Source organism: Alnus glutinosa, chromosome 2, assembly GCF_958979055.1.
Source record: "Alnus glutinosa chromosome 2, dhAlnGlut1.1, whole genome shotgun sequence".
Classification (NCBI taxonomy): domain Eukaryota; kingdom Viridiplantae; phylum Streptophyta; class Magnoliopsida; order Fagales; family Betulaceae; genus Alnus; species Alnus glutinosa.
Window position 1 is genome coordinate 31,458,296 of NC_084887.1, and position 17,978 is coordinate 31,476,273.

Sequence of the window (17,978 nt, forward strand, 5' to 3'; positions counted from 1 at the left end):
TTCAAAACCGGCAACATTTCTATCGATCCTCACCCCATCCCCTCAATCCCCATGGTTAGCGGCAAGGATCTCCTTTAAAATAAATAGTGGTGCAGAGACCGCTAGAGAGTTTGTCTAGATGTAACCGCCTTTAAAAGAGTACGTAATAGTTCACTCGAGCGCTCTTACGGGGTTAAACCAATTCCCGACTTTTTACTTGAAGTTTTGTCTGAAATGACCATTTGTGGAGAAAAGTCCAACAAGAAGGCAGTATTTCGCGACCCAAGTGGAAAACTATCGATCAAATAAATCATTCAATAGCACAAAGTTACAAACAGAGCCAAACCTCTTAATTCTAGGAAAAAGAGATAAAAAAAAAAAGGAACGGAAGAAGATGGGTAATTAAGCTCGGCTGCAACATTGATGGGAACCTGGATGACACAAAGTTCAGAGAGCCAATGCCATGGATTGGCATCTACGTTGCAGCAGCGTCACTGGCATGCCTCGTCGCAATGGCTGCAGATGCCACCAAGGAATCAGCACTCCCGCAGTCGGAAATTCTGGTTCCCGTGCATATTCTCCTCAGGCAACGCTACTTCCCTGACCTTGTTAGCCGTAGCAATAAGACTGTCAGTGGGACTAGATACCTCGATGCCACGCCGCCAAGATCAGCTTGCAAAACTCAGCAGCACGGTCTTCATCTGTACAGTAATGGGTAATTCTATGTCTTCTCTTGGAACCATGGAGAACAAATAAATGTTTATGAACATTATGGCCTTGGGAATACTTGTTATTACAGTACCAACTCCTACTGCAATTATATGTATGACAATAACAAAGAAGTGCTGCAACTTTAGCAGAAGCCGTGCTTAGATCATACTTTATGCCCCGGTCATTTAAATGGTCAACCACTCTAGTTCTTGTTATACAGATAATTGCAGTAGGAGTTCTTACTATAGCCCCAGCATGTACATGGTTCATCGCCATCAACTACTGTTGGGTAATTATCCTTCCCCAATCATAAATGGGTCTTCGGAGTGGATTAGTCCAATTAGGCTCAGTAGGTTGGGCTGCTCCATTAGTCATGTTCTCTTCGGATAGTAAGTTCTTATGCGGACAATGAGACCTCCTCAGAGTAGCAGAGTTCTTGTTCGAACAAAGTAGCACTTCTTCGAAGGGAAACGGATGTCAAGCATTTAGGACTGCTTGGTGCTGGGAACTTCACAGCTATACCGAGCACTCCCGACGAGCAACCATGAAGCGTTTAAGGTAGAAGATCCCCGCATTTATTAAGATCTTTGAACATTTATTAGACATGAGATTAGATAGTCAAATCAGATCAGAATACAGGGCGGACAGCAGTGTCACGCGCTGCTCTACATGCTCATCATGCCAAAGAGTCAGAATACCATAAATGACCGTTGATCATGTCACATCCCACCATTGTTCACTCACGCCGATTGAACAGTAGGCTGAAGATTTAGAAAGCCCACAAGTGCAAGTTCATGAGAAAAAAAGGGTATAAATAGAAGTCATAAATTTGGTAACACCTAACTTCTCAGATAACATTTACTCTCTTTTTCATAAAACCCTCACTAACATTACCATCGGAGGAAGCACTGCTAGCTAACTCCTGACAAGCCTTTATTGTTTTGCAGATTACTTCTCACGAGGCCTAACAACCTTGTTCGGATACTCAATTAACAGAAGGCCAATCATTCATTGGCACATCATCATTCGAAAACTGTACCAACAATTACAGTTGCCCAAAATGACGAAATCAAAGCTACAGAAAAGAATTCAAGGCAGAGCACTACTGGGTACAGAGCCTAGTGGAGATGAAAAGAGTGCCCATTAACTTTAGGAATCCGAAATCGGCACCACAGGAAGCTAGCCCATGATGCAAAAAAAAAAAAAAAAATTGGCCTTCATATTTTCTTACACTATATCCTCTGGTTTTTCTTCTGAGTTGGATCAAAAAAAAAATATACGAGTCTGGAACCCTGCACTACACCAGAATAGGAAATCAAATGCGGGTTTAACTATTACACCTTAAGTTCTGCATATATATCAGAGTTTGGATCCAAAAACATTAGTCAGCTAAATCTGGCATGGGTTATGAATTTTGGTAATAATCGATTTACTTGAAGTGTTTCTTAATAAATCATTTTCTTGGCCATCTGGGATCATTGTCTGGATTAGTATTCCTAGCTATGAATAACCAGGAAAATAATGCTCAAAGTCTTATTATCGTGTGAATATGCTACAAAAAAAAAAATTAAAAAAAAAAAAAAAAAAAAAAAAAAAAAAAAAACTTTTCGGATCCCAAAGGTATTGGCTCTATCTTCCTACTTGTGCATCTGTCAATAATGAAATTAGCGTTAAAATTAGAGCGCTCGTTGTTGAATATTGGTAGTATTTTTCATTTAACAGATAGCGAAGTATCTTGAAGAAAGGTGCTGCAAACTACAAAGAATTGCGATCTGAGCACATCAAGTTCAATTCATCACTAATGTTATGGATTCAGACAATACAAATTGAATCAAATTGGAACCAAAGGGCATAAAAAGTCGTTTAATTTTCCATAAACAGTTTAGAATCGATCGGATTCCGAAACATCCGAACCTACAGTGACCGTCACTTCCGCCACAAACCCCCCAACAAGTTCTCTCCAAAAGAAAATTAAGGAAAAGAAAACCTGGCTCCTAAACGACATCGTAAATACGGGACTAATCGTCCTTGTCGCTCTTCTTCGGCTTCCGATATGTCTCTTCGATGTGCTGCGCTATCAGAATCCCAGAGCCGACGAGCTTCTTGATGTTGGGGACGGCGTAGTTTTGGGCGACGTAGACTCCGAACGCTGTGCCCACAAGGAAGGAGAAGGTGCTTTTGATCAACCCCATGTTGCCAGGGGCTTCAACGATCGGTCAATGGGGTCTTTATAGTGTGTGGTTTTTAGATCCAAGCTTCTACTTTTCTCGCGCTCCTCACGCTTCCGGTAGTTTACCCCTTCCCCAAGCGCCGTGCAGAGCAAGAATTTTAGCAGTAAACCCAACCCATTGGCCGATCGTTCCGTTGGGTCCAGTCGCTGACTGGGCAGAATCAGAGCCTTTTCTTTGTTTTCCCCACTAGGCCACTACTGCTTATGTTTTTTGTGTCTCGATTTTGTTTTTGTAAATGATTTCCGGGAAAATTGTTTTGATTAGATTCCAAAGTTTTACATTTAAATTATGTGATTTTGTGTACAGCGTAATAGAATTAATCATTTAATTTATACTTTAAAAAGTGTTAAAATATTAAATAAATAATTAATTTTTTTTATTATTATTATAATAGATATAAGTCGATTTTTTATTGAGTATGACGTGACTGACTAACGGACTCTATTAATTTGATGGATGAAAAACGTGTTTAGGAAGTGATTCGTAATTATAGTTTACCGCAATGACCTTTCATAAAATTTTTGTATCGCAGGAAGTGATTCATAATTTAGGCTAACATTAGAGATCAATAATGCAATTATCCCTTAAATGATTAATAAGAGTACATTTGACACTGCGACATTACAAACCAACAATACGATTTTAAACTAAATCGTAGAAAATATATTATTTGAGAGTACGTTTTTAAAAACTTACGATTTGAAAACGTAGTTTGTTACATTTTCAAATTAAAGGTAATAGAGTACGTTTCTAAAAACGCGTGATTTTAAAGGTTAAATTGTGATTTAAAATACCAAACTGCAAATTTTTCATAAATTTAATGGCGTTTTTAAAAATCTTGTTTTAAAATTATTATTTTTAAATTGAAATGTTTTAAAATTACAATTTAAAATTATTATTATTATATATTAAAAAAAAAAAAAAAAAAAAAAAAAAAAAAAAAACCTTAAATTTTCCCCTCTCTATCCCCTTAAACTTTTTGAGACAAGTACAGCACATTCATGTCATTCAGCGCTGAATATGACTAGGTTGACATGAACTACAAGCAACCCAGGCAGGATGGACGTTGCTCAAGGCCCCATCCGGCCCCCATGGCTGTGTCATAGGCCCAAGTCTTCTGTCGAACCATTTGTTGTTTATTTTGGACGCACAACATGACCCACGCCCATGCTACCATTAGGGATCACTATATATATAGGACCACATGCACTCTTTGCTAAGGGCAAGAGAGAACCCCATGGGCCATGGACTTCTCTTACCTAAACACAGAAAACTCCCATGGACTTCAAGCCAACACACTTGCACCCAATGTTAAAGATGCATTCATCTAAGTTCTAACCTAGAGCAATGCAGTTCATTTTACATTGACAAGCAATAATAGAGTCAGCTGAGTAAGCATCACCAAGCTCAAACAATAAGATGCTTAATTACTTCTCCACTTAATCAAAAAGAAAGAGGATTAACAACCCTCAGCTCCAATACGAAGTCGATCGTCTTCAAGCTCTAACAAACACCGTTCATCTTCTTCCTCTCCATGACAAACTTCCTCCAAACCGTAGTGATCTCCCTCTGCGTCTCTAGATCACTCTTCTTGGTCACCAAAGTAACATTTTTGCCAGCCCCTTCACCATCAATTGCGGTCTTAGCGCTGATCTTGGCAGGCAGGCCATCAAGTTCATGCAACACTTTCTGGATGTCAACCACCAGGCGCTCAGCAAGAGTGCGAGAAAAGTCTTCCCTTACGACAACGCGGAGCACTGTCACATTTTGGGCGTCTGGTGGCATGGTGTAAGCAGGCACGATCCACCCAAAGCGTCGCAAATAGTCGGACACCTCAAACTCATCATGGCGTCTGCTGTCTTTTAGAGAAAATGCCACCAATGGCACACCATTGTCTTTTGAGATTACGTTAAACCGCCCTGTCTTCTCCAATCCTTCTTTGAGTACCTGCATGTTTTCTCGACAATTTTCCATGATATTCCTGTATCCCTGGAAAACAAAAACTATTATGATATGATATTGATAATACTTGGCAATAAATTAAAGAATATCTGTTGACTAACCTCAAAACCCAGGCGAATTAGTTGATAGTACTGAGCAATAATTTGACTAGAACCTGCATTAGAGAAACCAGACTACAATTTATAAGAAGCTGGGAACACATGCCACACTGAAAAAGTGATTCCATGCAATCACAAAAGTTAGGAAATGGTAGACAAAATAATATAAATTATATTTTAACACTTAACTATAGATTGTGTGGCCTAATATGTGAAATTTTTTGTTGAAAATTGCGTGAATTGTGGAGTTAGAACTCGAATTCATGATCTCTGGCTTTGAGGTATTATGTTTAATCACCAATTATCCTAAAATTTTAAACCGATAAGAAATCGTAGAATTAATCATTTAAATTATATTCTACCACCAGTAAGGTTAAAAAAAAATTGATATACAGTAATTAGAAGCTTAATTACCTTTGGAAAAGTTGAGGGTGAATGTGGGTTGGTCAGCTCCAAGATAATTGATATGGAAGATGAGTTCTTCAGGCAAATCCTCTTTGCTCCTCCAAATGACCCACCCAATCCCGGCATAGACCAGTCCATACTTGTGGCCGCTGACATTGATGCTCTTCACCAGTGGCAACCGGAAATCCCACTCAAGCTCCGGGTAGAGAAACGGTGCAATGAATCCACCGCTCGCCGCATCCACATGGATAGGAGTATCCCATCTACCGAACAAAATGCAACACACTAATTGATAACTTGAAAATTTTGTACGTAGGCATGTAATATTGCAAAGCACATGCATACATGCATTGAGACAAAGCTTGAAAGAGAGGGAGAGAGGTAATACCCAGTTTCCTTGTTCTTCTCAGCCAAGAGATCGTTCAGGAGCTTTACATCTTCAAACTCTCCGTTGAGTGTGGAACCAAGGATAGCAGCGACACAAATAGTGTTTTCGTCTACCATCTCTACTGCCTTCGTCGGGTCCATCACAAAGTAGTCTTCCCTCAGCTTCACCTCCTTCAACTCTACCTCAAAGTATCTTGCAAACTTCTCCCAACATACCTTCATACAGTACGAATGTACGTAGGAGATACGATACAACTTAGAAGATATATATATACGAACTGAAACTGTGAAGTACTCAAAATGATATGAATAAGTGCACCACGATTATGCTCTTGAATATTTGTGCTCTGTTTTCTCCTTATTAATTAATGACATAGAATCATGGAGATTGGAGAGAAATTTGATTTCTGAAATATATAGTAACTTTGATTTCATTTGCTCTTTCATTAATTACTTTACTTTCATTTCAGCAATAGAATGTTATTTAATTGGTAGGAGGAAATGAAAGAGTTAGGAAGGAGAGTGTTGATAAATAATTTTATCTTGATTCAAATGGTTTAAGAGAAAACCTCAATGGGAGTTGGCACAAGGGATAAGTCACTTGGTTTTAGTGCTTTACGAAGCATTAGGCTTAAGGTTTCATTTTCTTTAAATGCAAACAATTTTTTGAAGCTACACCCGCAAATTAACAAAAAGCCCGAGCTTTACTGGCCATGTGAGTAGGCAAAGAAAAAGAACTAGCTAGCTAGGCCCCAACCACAGGAGTACGTACGTGCTTGTAGAATGATCATACCTGAACATTGGCTCCAGTGACGATGTTGGGTTTGTCAAAGGGTTTACCCTCTGCTTTCCTCCTGTTCTGCCACTTCCTCTTGAATGCTAACCCAGCCAACATTATTGCCTCCGACGACCCCACCGTGCCCACTCCAACGGCGGACTCGGATTCTCCAAGTGGGGCATTAAAGAGATGCGCTATCATGTTAACACACCGGTTCTGCATGTAATCAAAAGATGGTTGGCCTTTGCTTTAAGCATCATTTACTTGTATGCCTAAAAGCATATATATTATATATTAATAAATGAATTAGAATAAAACTTTTATCATGCCCATTGTTAATTTAATGCACATCTTTCTGCGGAGCCATAAGCCGTCTCTCAAATGCTTATCAATTAATAAATAAGATATATTCCCTTCCATACTTATTGCTTACTGCATTTCCTTTTAAAATCATAACTAGATTATAATTCTATTCCACCTCCTTTACAGAATTAAGTTGGTGCGGGTTAACAATTATACTACGGATATTTTTTAGTCTAATCAAGTGAATATCAGTATTATTTCCTGACTGAATGATTTAACAGCGGGCAATCCAAATAAGATCTAAGCTTCTTTATGGAACAAGTGAACTTCTTAACTAAGTTAATTTATTATTACCCAACTTATCACGTATGCCAGTCAGGAGCAATACTGATATAGTGCCAGTTTGTATCAAAAGAGTGCCATGAAAAAATAAAAATAAAAAGGAAAACTTCATTTACGACTCATAATATTTTATCACTTTTGTAATTATACCTTTGAACGTTAAAAAATATCAATTTAGTGTATTCATTTTTCAATTTATAACGAAAAATTCTAGCGGATGGTTGAAATTGAAAACAATAAAAAAATAAAAGATAGATATACTAAATTGACACTTTTTAAAGTTTAAAGGTATGATTGTAAAAGTAATGAAAGATCGGAGTAGTAAGTGAAGTTTTTCCAAATAAAAATAAACGCACCCCTCATAAGTCATAAAAATATCATTCATTATAGACAAAAATTTCTCACAAATTCCCTTGTAGGAAGAAAAAAAAAATTAACTTGGTCTCTAAAAATATTATATGTCCCTTAGTAAGTGAAAATCGTTTTTTTTTTTTTAATAGTATGTGTTATTTACCTGCTTTTTTAATTGTATTAATAAAAAAAAATACATGTTTCTCACATGTTGAAGAGACACATAACACTTTTAAAAATTGAGTAAGGAAGATTTCTTACAACTTAATTTATAGAAAATTTATATCCACTATTATGTGTGTAGCAAATTTAGGATCCTAATCCCTGACAAATATGAGAAACCTCATATGGACTTATCGGCTCCAAAAGATAATTTTCTTAGAAATTCTCTCACTTCTATTACTTGAATTAGTAGCAACTCTGACTTCCATAGTTAAATGGGAGTCTCTATCTATTACTTCTCTCAGTTGAACTTTTAGAGAGAGAGAATCCTCCGCCTTCTATCTACAGAGTAAGGTTTCTTCAACATCATAAACCCACTTTTTCCTTCCAACTCTACTGTTTACACCCATATTTCTAACCTACTTTCTTTCAAACAAGTCACCATCCTTCCTACTTTCTTTCAAACAAGTCACCATCCTTCCTTTTCTTACACAATCACCTTATCCTACTGTTTTCAATCTTTTCTTCCACCAATCAGGATCTCCTTTTTCCGTTTCTTGTCTAGTTATGAAAACTCCAGCTCTCAATCTTCAAGCTCTTATATCGGGACAAAAGAGAGAGACAGAATCAAATAATCCAAAATTATTAATCACTTCAGCGTTTTTTACAACGAAGTCGGTTCTCATAGTTCGCCGTTATTCGATCTTCATCTTATCTGCGATTTAAAAAAGTAGATTTTCTGCGTTTTCAAATCGTAATTTTTAAAAATATAATTCCTAAACAATTTATATTCTGCGATTGAATTTAAAATCACACTTATTATTTACGAAAACAAAATCTCAAACGCACCATTGGTTCCAATGACCACTGACCAGACATGACATGGTTTGATGAGGCGACTAGTTTGGGTTTTTCTCGAGAAGTACATTCACATGCAATTTTTGGTTGGCCCGCCGGCTAGCAAATCCTATGAAAGTGTGACAATACCCTGGTAAGGCCCCCACAGTCAGAAAATGTTTTCTTAGACCGCGTCCCTCAATGCGACTAATGTTTGGCAAGTGACGTACTTCTGATGCTAGAATAGTTCGTATTTTAATAACTTTTTTATTTGAATAATAACAAAAATTGTTAATATAATATAAAAAATGAAAAAAAATAAAAATGTTTTAATATTGATCATTATTGGTAAATGTGAAAAAAGTGAGAAAAAGAATATAAATAGTAAAAAAAACACTACTATGTTCTGTTATATTCTTTGTCAAACATATCCATTGGACAAGATTTTTCATGATCGAATTGAGTTGTCCTTTTTGACATTTGATTCGTACAAAAAAATCAGTAATAGTAACAACGAAGATGGCTAGATGTGGCAATTTTTGGCGGTGGTGTCCAACAACTTTTGGAAGCTTCCGACAGCAGAAAATGAATTGTGAGAAAGATGTCGGTTACTTTGCGTCGAGAAGAAAAAACTCAACTTTGAAAAAATAAAAAATAAAAAAAACGTTTAACGAATTTTGTTTTTATTTATTAAAAAAAAAATCATTTTACACCACTTAAATGAGATTTTTCTGATCAAACGAAAATATGTTCAATTTTACCAATATTTTCAGCTGTATCAAACACTGAAAAAAAAAAAATAAATAAAACAAAACAAAATAAACGGAGCCTTAACAAGAATAAGATTCTTTTAACATATTATTTAGAAATTTAAATAATATGATAATATTTTCATTATGTGTCAACATATATATTATTAAAAATATTAAATATAATTTAGAGTATAAATTGATTTATCATCCTTTCATTTAAAATGAAGAAGAGCCGCTTGAAAAGGCAAAAAAAAAACACCGGCAGCCAGCCGACCATAATCTGTTATACTAAAATATTACTAACTGCCACTTAGCAAAAAAAAAAACCCGGAGAAAAAGTGCCATTCATAAATCTTTTAGGCTTTTAAATGATATTTGTATTTGATATTTTACGGTTTTGTAAACAAAATGCTTGTGATATTCGAGCACAATAATAATAATAGTAATAAAAGTGGGCCCGACGAGTAGTCTACACCGACTCCGCTGTACATGATGCAGCTTTGAACAGAATAGCCCATCACCCTTTCTCATTAGTTCAGGTCAGAGTGCATGGCTTCACTTGGTTCAATGGAACTGGCCGATTTTATTTGGAAAATGTTTGGTGCACAACCACTCATATGAGTGAAATCAATTTGAAATCGGTAGGTCTCACTTATATATATATATAAAAAGAGATTGTACATAAGTTATGCATAACCTATTGTGCAAAGATCAAAACCCATTTTATTTAGGGTCAGTGCTGCAATCTCGGTGATAATTAAGTCTAATCTAGTAGGATTATTTAATTATAAAGACAGCTACAAATATAGAAGAGAATGGTTCTTTACTTCTTTTCACATTTTTTTTCGATTCATTTTTTTTAAATATATGTATATGAAGATGGTCTAAAAAGACAAGATTCAGGAGATAAAAAAAATAAAAAATAAAAAATTTTTTTTGGAAGAATAGACTCAAATATTAAAATAAAGAGTTAAATACCTATTTGCCCCATGTGCTTTACGACCTTTATTTTTTGCCCTATTAGTTTTACTTTTTATCAAATTTAGTACACGTGGAATATGAAAAGACAGAAATGGTACCTCCGTCCAATTTTTCGTCCAAAACTAACTTCCAGCCACGACATCCTACAGGTGTCAGCGTACATGCGCGACACCTGTCCCTGTGACACACCTCAGTGCTGACGTGGCCGAGCCACCATCAAGGTACCATTTATGATACTTATTCAAACTACAAGGAGCACATCATGAAATTTATAAAACCACAGGGGTATATATTAGGAAAAAAAAAATTATGTTTAAGTAACAAACATTTGGTCATTTTTTGGGTGGCCAGCCACCCCTATTTTGGCCAAGGGGGTGGCTCGGCCACCTTCAGACCGGCCAGTTTAGTGGTGGCCGAACCACACCTGTGGCCCACGGGGGTGGTTTGGCCACCCCCAAGGGCCAAAGTGAACAAAAAAAATTAGGTTTTAGCCCTTAGGGGTGGCCGAACCACCCCCATGAGCCACAGGGGTGGTTCGGCCACCCCCAAACTGGCCGGTCTGGAGGTGGCCGAGCCACCCCCAGGCCTAATGGGGGTGGCTCGACCACCCCCAAGCCAAATGGGGGTGGTTTCGGCCACCCCCATTTTGGCCCTTGGGGTGGCTCTCGGCCACCCACATTTGCCCTGGGGGTAGCTCGACCACCTCCAGACCGGCTAGTTTGGGGGTGGCCGAACCACCCCTGTGGCCCACAAGGGTGGTTCGACCACCCCAAGGGCCAAAGTGAAAAAAAAAAAAAAAAAAAAAAAAAAAAAAAAAAAAAAAGGTTTTGGGCCATAGGGGTGGTTCGGTCACCCCCAAACTAGCCGGTCTAGAGGTGGTCAAGCCACCCTTAGGCCAAATGGGGGTGGCTCGACCACCCCCAAGCCAAATGGGGGTGGTTTCGGCCACCCCCATTTTGGCCCTTGGGGTGGCTCTCGACCACCCACATTTGGCCTGGGGGTGGCTCGACCACCTCCAAACCGGCCAGTTTGGGGGTGGCCGAACCACCCCTGTGGCCCATGGGGGTGGCCGAACCACCCCTGTGGCCCATGGGGTGGTTCGGCCACCCCCAAGGGCCAAAGCCACCCCTATAAATTTTTTATTTTTATTTTAAAAAAAAAACCCTTAAAATTAAAACCACAAATTTTTTTTTTTTCCAATATATACTCTTGTGGTTTTATACATTTCATGATGTGCCTCAAGTAGTTTTAATAAGTATTAGAAATGGTACTTTAGTTTTGTAATTATATCAAAAATGGTACTTCATACACAAAATTATATGCGTGGCCAATTGATATAACTCAAAAAATGACCAAATGTTTGTTACTTAAACACAATTTTTTTTTTCAATATATACTCCTGTGGTTTTATAAATTTCATGATGTGCTCCATGTGGTTTGAATAAGTATCATAAATAGTACCTTGAGGGTGGCTCAGCCACTCCCTTGGCCAAAATGGGGGTGGCAGCCACCCCAGATTTTATATATATATATATATATATATATATATATATATATATATATATATATATATATATATATATATATATATATATATATATATATAAGAAATCATTAAAATAATAATAAAAAAATGGTAGCCACGTCAACACTGAGGTGTGTCACGATGATAGGTGTCGCGCATGTACGCCGACACCTGTAGGATGACATGGCTGGACGTTAATTTTGGACGGAAGTACCATTTCTGTCTTTTCATATACCACATGTATCAAATTTGGTACAAAATAAAACTGAAAGGACAAAAAATAAAGATAGTAAAGCACATGGGTGTACAAAATATTTAACCCTAAAATAAAATAACATAATCAGTTTGACATTTAGGTAGAGTTCCTGGGCCAACTGTATCGATGGATTAATTAAAACATTGGGATTGTTGCGCATGGCAGCGTAAAACCGGTGAGGCATTTCTTTCAACGATTTAGCTGAGGTGTTTTTTAACTGTCTAAATTTAATTTTAAGACTTTTTATTTTTATTTTTTTACGAATAAATAAAATTAAATCTGACCTAACCAAATTCCTCTTTCAAAACTAAAAATACAACATTTGGAATCCGTCAATTAAGCCGGCTTCAGCTCTGGTCAATACAGTTGGACTGCAATTGTTTCAACCACTGTCTATGACCATTTGGTCCATTTCCATAAAAGTAAGAATTGGTGTACGGTTTTGTTGAGTATTTGAAATGGAGGAGCAAATGTTCTAGAAGGCTACTAGCTAGAGGCAATTGGCAATTGGCCGGTGAGACTTCGAGCGCATTTCCGCATCTCTTGAGTTCATTTTCCACATGACATATCACATGCATGTTTATAGGGTGGAACTAGCTTGAAGCGGATCGCATTTGGCTCAGTTGTTGTAAAAGAAATTATAATAATTTTTTTTTTTTAATTTTTTAAACGGTTCAGATTTAATTTTAAGTTTTTAATGAGAATAATTAAAGATAGTAGAATTAAATCTGAAATGTTGAAAAAATTACAAATAATAAAATAAAATAAAAAATAAAGCCAAATTCTGATTGGACTCTATTGTTTCAAACTTGGATATAATGTATGGTTGAAAACTTGAATAGCTAGACAATATATTGCTACTGCTCATAGAAGTTTTCGTGGTCCAAGTGGACCATTCTAATTTTGTGAAATTTCCATGAGTTACAAGGTGGACCATTCTAATCTGTTCTAATTCTCACTGGCTACGTACGCAAAGAAAAAACAAGTCTAAAACATACTTCAAGCCCGTATTTTAATTTGGACTATCTGGTTAGACTTCACAAATTAAAGTGATATTGCATGCCGTTTTAATTATCCATTGGTAAAATATAATTATAGATATAGTTATTATTTTCTTCTACTTGAAGTGCAAGTAAACAAAAAAAAAAAAAAAAAAGACCACATCATATAATATTCGAAAAACCTTTTTTTTACAACTCCAACATTTTTTTTTAAAAAAAAAATTAATAATTTGATATGTATGACCCATATGTAGGAAAGCAAATATAATGATTAGTTTGAAAAAAAAGTTGTTGAAGTTATGCAAAAGTTATGTCAAGAATTATACAACAATCATTTCCTATCGAAAAAATATGAATGTGAAAAATATAAATCCAAAAGATTATCAAAAGGAAAGAAAATGCAATTATAAATCAAGTCAAAAAAATATTTTAGCTCAAGTATTTCGAATATTATTTTTAAACACTCGTGTTAAAATGATCGAGATCTATAAATGTGGTAGATCTAGATGTTTCAATTTGGCATCAACTTAGCAGAGGCGTATACTCTTATCCCAAATGAAATCCAACGGCTACAAAAGGATTGACCTTATCAAAGGCGCAAATCGTGTCCTTTATTAGAGCAACTTATATAGTTATATATAGTCATCATAAACTTTGATTTGCGCTTCACGTGAACACATATCTAATAATATCGATATTGAAAAATATTACAGTTTCTTCTAGTGTCTTTTTGTGCTTTTTTAAATTGCGTAAATTTAATTATTTTTTAAAAAAAATTACATTTTCTAAGTCATATTTTGAGATTTTTTTTTTATTATTATTATTATATGAGAAACAGACGAGGACAAGTCCAAAGAATTGAGATAGAGAAATGACAAAGTGCGTTTACGATGGAAAAGACTTGCCTGGAGCTCGGTGGTGACAGGGTACTCGTCCATGTCGACGTAGTTCTTGTTGATGGAAGCCATCATGAGCTTGTCACACTCCGGCTCCATCCAGGTGGTCACGAACGAAGCCAGGTTCAGCCTTGGGTTCCCATCCAACATGAGCTCGTCGTTGATGATCTGGTACGCCGCCTCCTTAGGGATAGAGTTATCCGGCATTCTGAACCTGAAACAATCATATATATCGCCAAAGCAGGGTTTTAGGAAGAGAGATCCGATCGAATACAACTCCGTTGTTCAAAACTTTTTGTATATGAATGGTCATTGACAATCACTGAATCTAAAACCCAATTAACCCAAAAAAAAAAAAGGAATTGAACGGTACTATAAGATATGATTAATCACCTAGGAAGCGATGTTCGAACATATCGAGAGGCAAAGGTTGAGTGGACGGAGACATCCGACTCTGATGCAGTTTTGGAGAGAACCATGGTTAAGAGAAGAGATCGAGAGAGAGAGAGAGATCTGATTGAATAAGCTTAGGGGGAGACCTGGGGAAGCTATGAGGAGGGTGGTACCGGTTTGCGGCAATTAACGATCAAGAATAACCGATCTGCTTTTGGTCTTCTAATAAAGCAGATATATATATATATATATTTTTATTTCTACAGTGGAACACGGAACCAATTGCGGCATTAATTTTTAATATTACAAGTGGGTGGGACGAATCAATTCTCTTCACAGTAAATTCAAAAAAGTCGAAGATTGCCACTTCTCTCTTACGACGATACCTAAACGTCTCTTCTATCTCCTCCCTCCCTCACCACCCCCCCCTTTTTTCTTTTTTTTCTTTTTCTTTTTTTTTTTTTTTTTTTTCCTTTTTCTTTTTTTTCTCTCTCTCTCTCTCTCTATTTTGCCTCTTTTGAGTCTCAAACTGCCTCTTCGGAAGTCTTATTTATCGCTCTTGGCGATATGTCTTGATTCAACATCTCTACTGGTTTCTTCTCTAACGCGGATGATCCGATTTCAACCTTCACAAGCAGTTTTGAGCCTCGAATATGCCCCCTTTTGAAGTTATTGAATTTGATTTTTTCAAAATTAGATCTATCCACTTCAGGAAGTTTCACCACCACATGTGACACTTCACCTTGATCTGGGCTCCCTCCGCTCCGCTCTACTATCAACCACCTCTCCATCCAGCCACCACACGCTGAAGTGTGTTCCACACGCACCAGCGCGTGTGTCCGACAACCCTGCCCTGTGCGTGATGGCTTCCACCGCCTTCTACAGCTATCGCTGGTCACCCATGGTACTATGCTTCCTCCTGGCAACCATCGCTAGCGCGTGGTCCTCACCTGCCAGCGAGTGGCCTCCGCCACGCCAGAAACCAGTGTTTTGTTCCATTTTTTTTTCCCTAGTTTACTTGGTTGTTAAAGTTACCTCCACCATAGGTATTGTTTTGACCCTCATCAATGTCTTCTTTGCTAGGCTATAGATTGGGTTATTGAACCTTTCGAGGTTTGTGGCTCTTCTTGCATCTCTAGGATGCGCCATTACTGGTGCACCTTACCAAACCGCTTTAATTGACGACCACCTTTCTTGGTATTCGTACCAAGAATGTATAGGGCCGCGTCATTGATTTGATGCATTCCCTTTTAATTTATGTTTATCACTATTAATGAGGTTAATTCATAGCTCTTTGTTGGGTTGTTCAACCCTATGTATATATTATAATTTGTTGTACTTTCTTTATTGATGTACTAAACAAAAAAAAATTAAGTAATGTGGCAAATTAAGAGGATATAGCCATCAGTTATATAGGTATGGAGTAATTCTAGTTTTTTTACCTACTATTTTCGTCTATTTATTATGTTTACGATTGATGTAATAAATATTAATTAAGTGGTCCTCAAGGGGTAGCTCAATCGCCTGAGGACCACGCCTTATAAAGCGGAGATCACTAGTTTGAATCTCTTATCCCCTTGTGTGGACATGTCAAAAAAAAAAAAAAAAAAAATTAAGTAACTAACATAAAAAGGGATAAGGATCCCTAAATTCTCAAATTATGCAATTTAAAATGCCACTTATGAAAAATGTGGCACATTATCAAGGTAGCTAGAAAGAATTTATCTTTCAAAGGGCTTCCTATTCACTTTTGCAAATACGTTTGTTTTTTATAAAATTAAAAGATAATTTTTTGCTCAACAATTTTTTACAACGTAGCGAGCAAAAACTTATGAAAATATACTTAATTCTCAACTATAACACACTACATTTTTAATAGGTAACATTTTCTAAGTGTTTCTACTTTCTATGCCTATAAATAGCCAAAATTACGTAATTTGAGAATCTAAAATTTATTTGAAATTGTAGAGGATCTTAATCAAAAAAAAAATAAAAAATCACTTAAAACACACCACATCAGCCAATGTTTGAAATGAATGTGAATAATATATAGTATTACTCTTTAATTTGGCTAATCATTGGGATGGGAGTAAAAATCAACAATGATAATATTTTGAGAAAAGGTCATGTTTGTTTGTATTTTTATTTTTTGTTTTAAGATAAATACATTAATTAACAAATGACTCAAAACAATAAAAATGCTTATCAAAACACCTTTTATAAATTTGTATCATTCTCTTATTGTATGAATATTTTGATAAAATAAATATGCAAAAGATACTTTTGCAGAGGTTAGAGTTTATTTATTATTATTATTATTATTTTTTTAAAAAAATAAGGTAGTCGTGTGATTACCCTAAGTGGAGGAGGGGGGCTGCATGGCCAACCCGGCCCTTCTGGTCATGGTGTCCCTACAGTAGTCCCAACTTATTTTATTTTTCTTAATTTTCTTAATTTTAAAATTTTAATTTTTTTTTTAAGTGATTTTACATGTAACGCTCTGCATTTGTTTAAGTTTATCAAAATAAACAGGTCTATAAAAAAATATTTTCTTAAATGTGATTCTCACAAGATCGAAAACATTTTAAAAACAGTTTTTTATGATATGTCTGATATATAATTTTTAATTTCTTAAAAATTATAAATTTAAAACGAGTTCAAAAGTGAATTTATATATGTCCTTTAAATACACACCATCGGATTACAGGAATTTTTCCGATTTGGATAAAAACTATGCCCAAAACTTTTAGTTCGTTATTTTATTTTTCTACGTAAAAATTAGTCTTCTTAATTAGTTAGTGTTTGCCAATTGCCATTCACTTTTTGTATATATTTTATCCATAGCAATTAAGTGGGTTTGTTTGCCATTCACTTTTTGTATATATTTTATCCATTGCAATTGGGATTCATGAAGTTATCATGGCCGTGTCGACCTTTATGGAGTCAAAATCATTTCAAACATTCATCTGCACAGCTTCCAGTTCCTTACGGATCAAATTGGCAATCAAAGGAGTTCTTGTCGGGTGAAATATAAATTGACGCCTCCATGTTGTCGATCTGTATGTGGCAATTAGACATCACAAACAAAAACAGAAGCAAAAGAGTAATGATTTACTACCACCTAAATATACAACTTTTCACCACTTTGTCTATGTGACAAGGTGGTCCCTCACCTTAATTTATTTTTAAAAAATAAAAAAACTCAAAAAGTAGCGGGAGACCACCTTCACATATGCAATGTAGTAAAAAGTTGTATATTTAAGTGGCATTGAATCATTATTCTTCTAGTAAAACTAATACAGGCAGTCAGCTCTTCTTTATGGTAAAACCCACAGCTGATATAATAATCCTGATTCATCTAAGGCAGGTTAAACCACCAAAAATGCAAGGAATTGGAATAATTTAAACAAATATTCGATCAAATGCATGTTAACTAAAGTGCTAGAAAGAAGATTGAGAAAATTCACAAAGAATTTTTTGTTGGTTTTGGAAAATCATACCTTCTTTCTCTCTCCTGTCGAATCATTCAACGCCAAGAATAGATGAGAGAGACAGAGAAAGAGAAATCTGAAGACAAGTGCGAATGCTGTGGGAATGATTCAAATGAAGCTTCCCGGCCGGACACCAA

General features: G+C 36.1%; 1 protein-coding gene across 1 annotated transcript; it reads right to left on the bottom strand.

The window, feature by feature from the left end:
• Window positions 1-4,076: 4,076 nt before the first annotated feature.
• LOC133859462 (glutamate decarboxylase) lies at window positions 4,077-14,559 on the bottom strand. Its single transcript, XM_062294869.1, has 7 exons — window positions 14,351-14,559; window positions 13,973-14,171; window positions 6,567-6,773; window positions 5,775-5,989; window positions 5,396-5,649; window positions 4,985-5,037; window positions 4,077-4,910 (listed from the first exon to the last, which is right to left on the bottom strand). Exons 1-7 carry the CDS (start codon window positions 14,434-14,436, stop codon window positions 4,425-4,427), a joined length of 1,500 nt encoding a protein of 499 aa, XP_062150853.1. The 5' UTR covers window positions 14,437-14,559; the 3' UTR covers window positions 4,077-4,424.
• Between the last annotated feature and the right edge of the window lie 3,419 nt (window positions 14,560-17,978).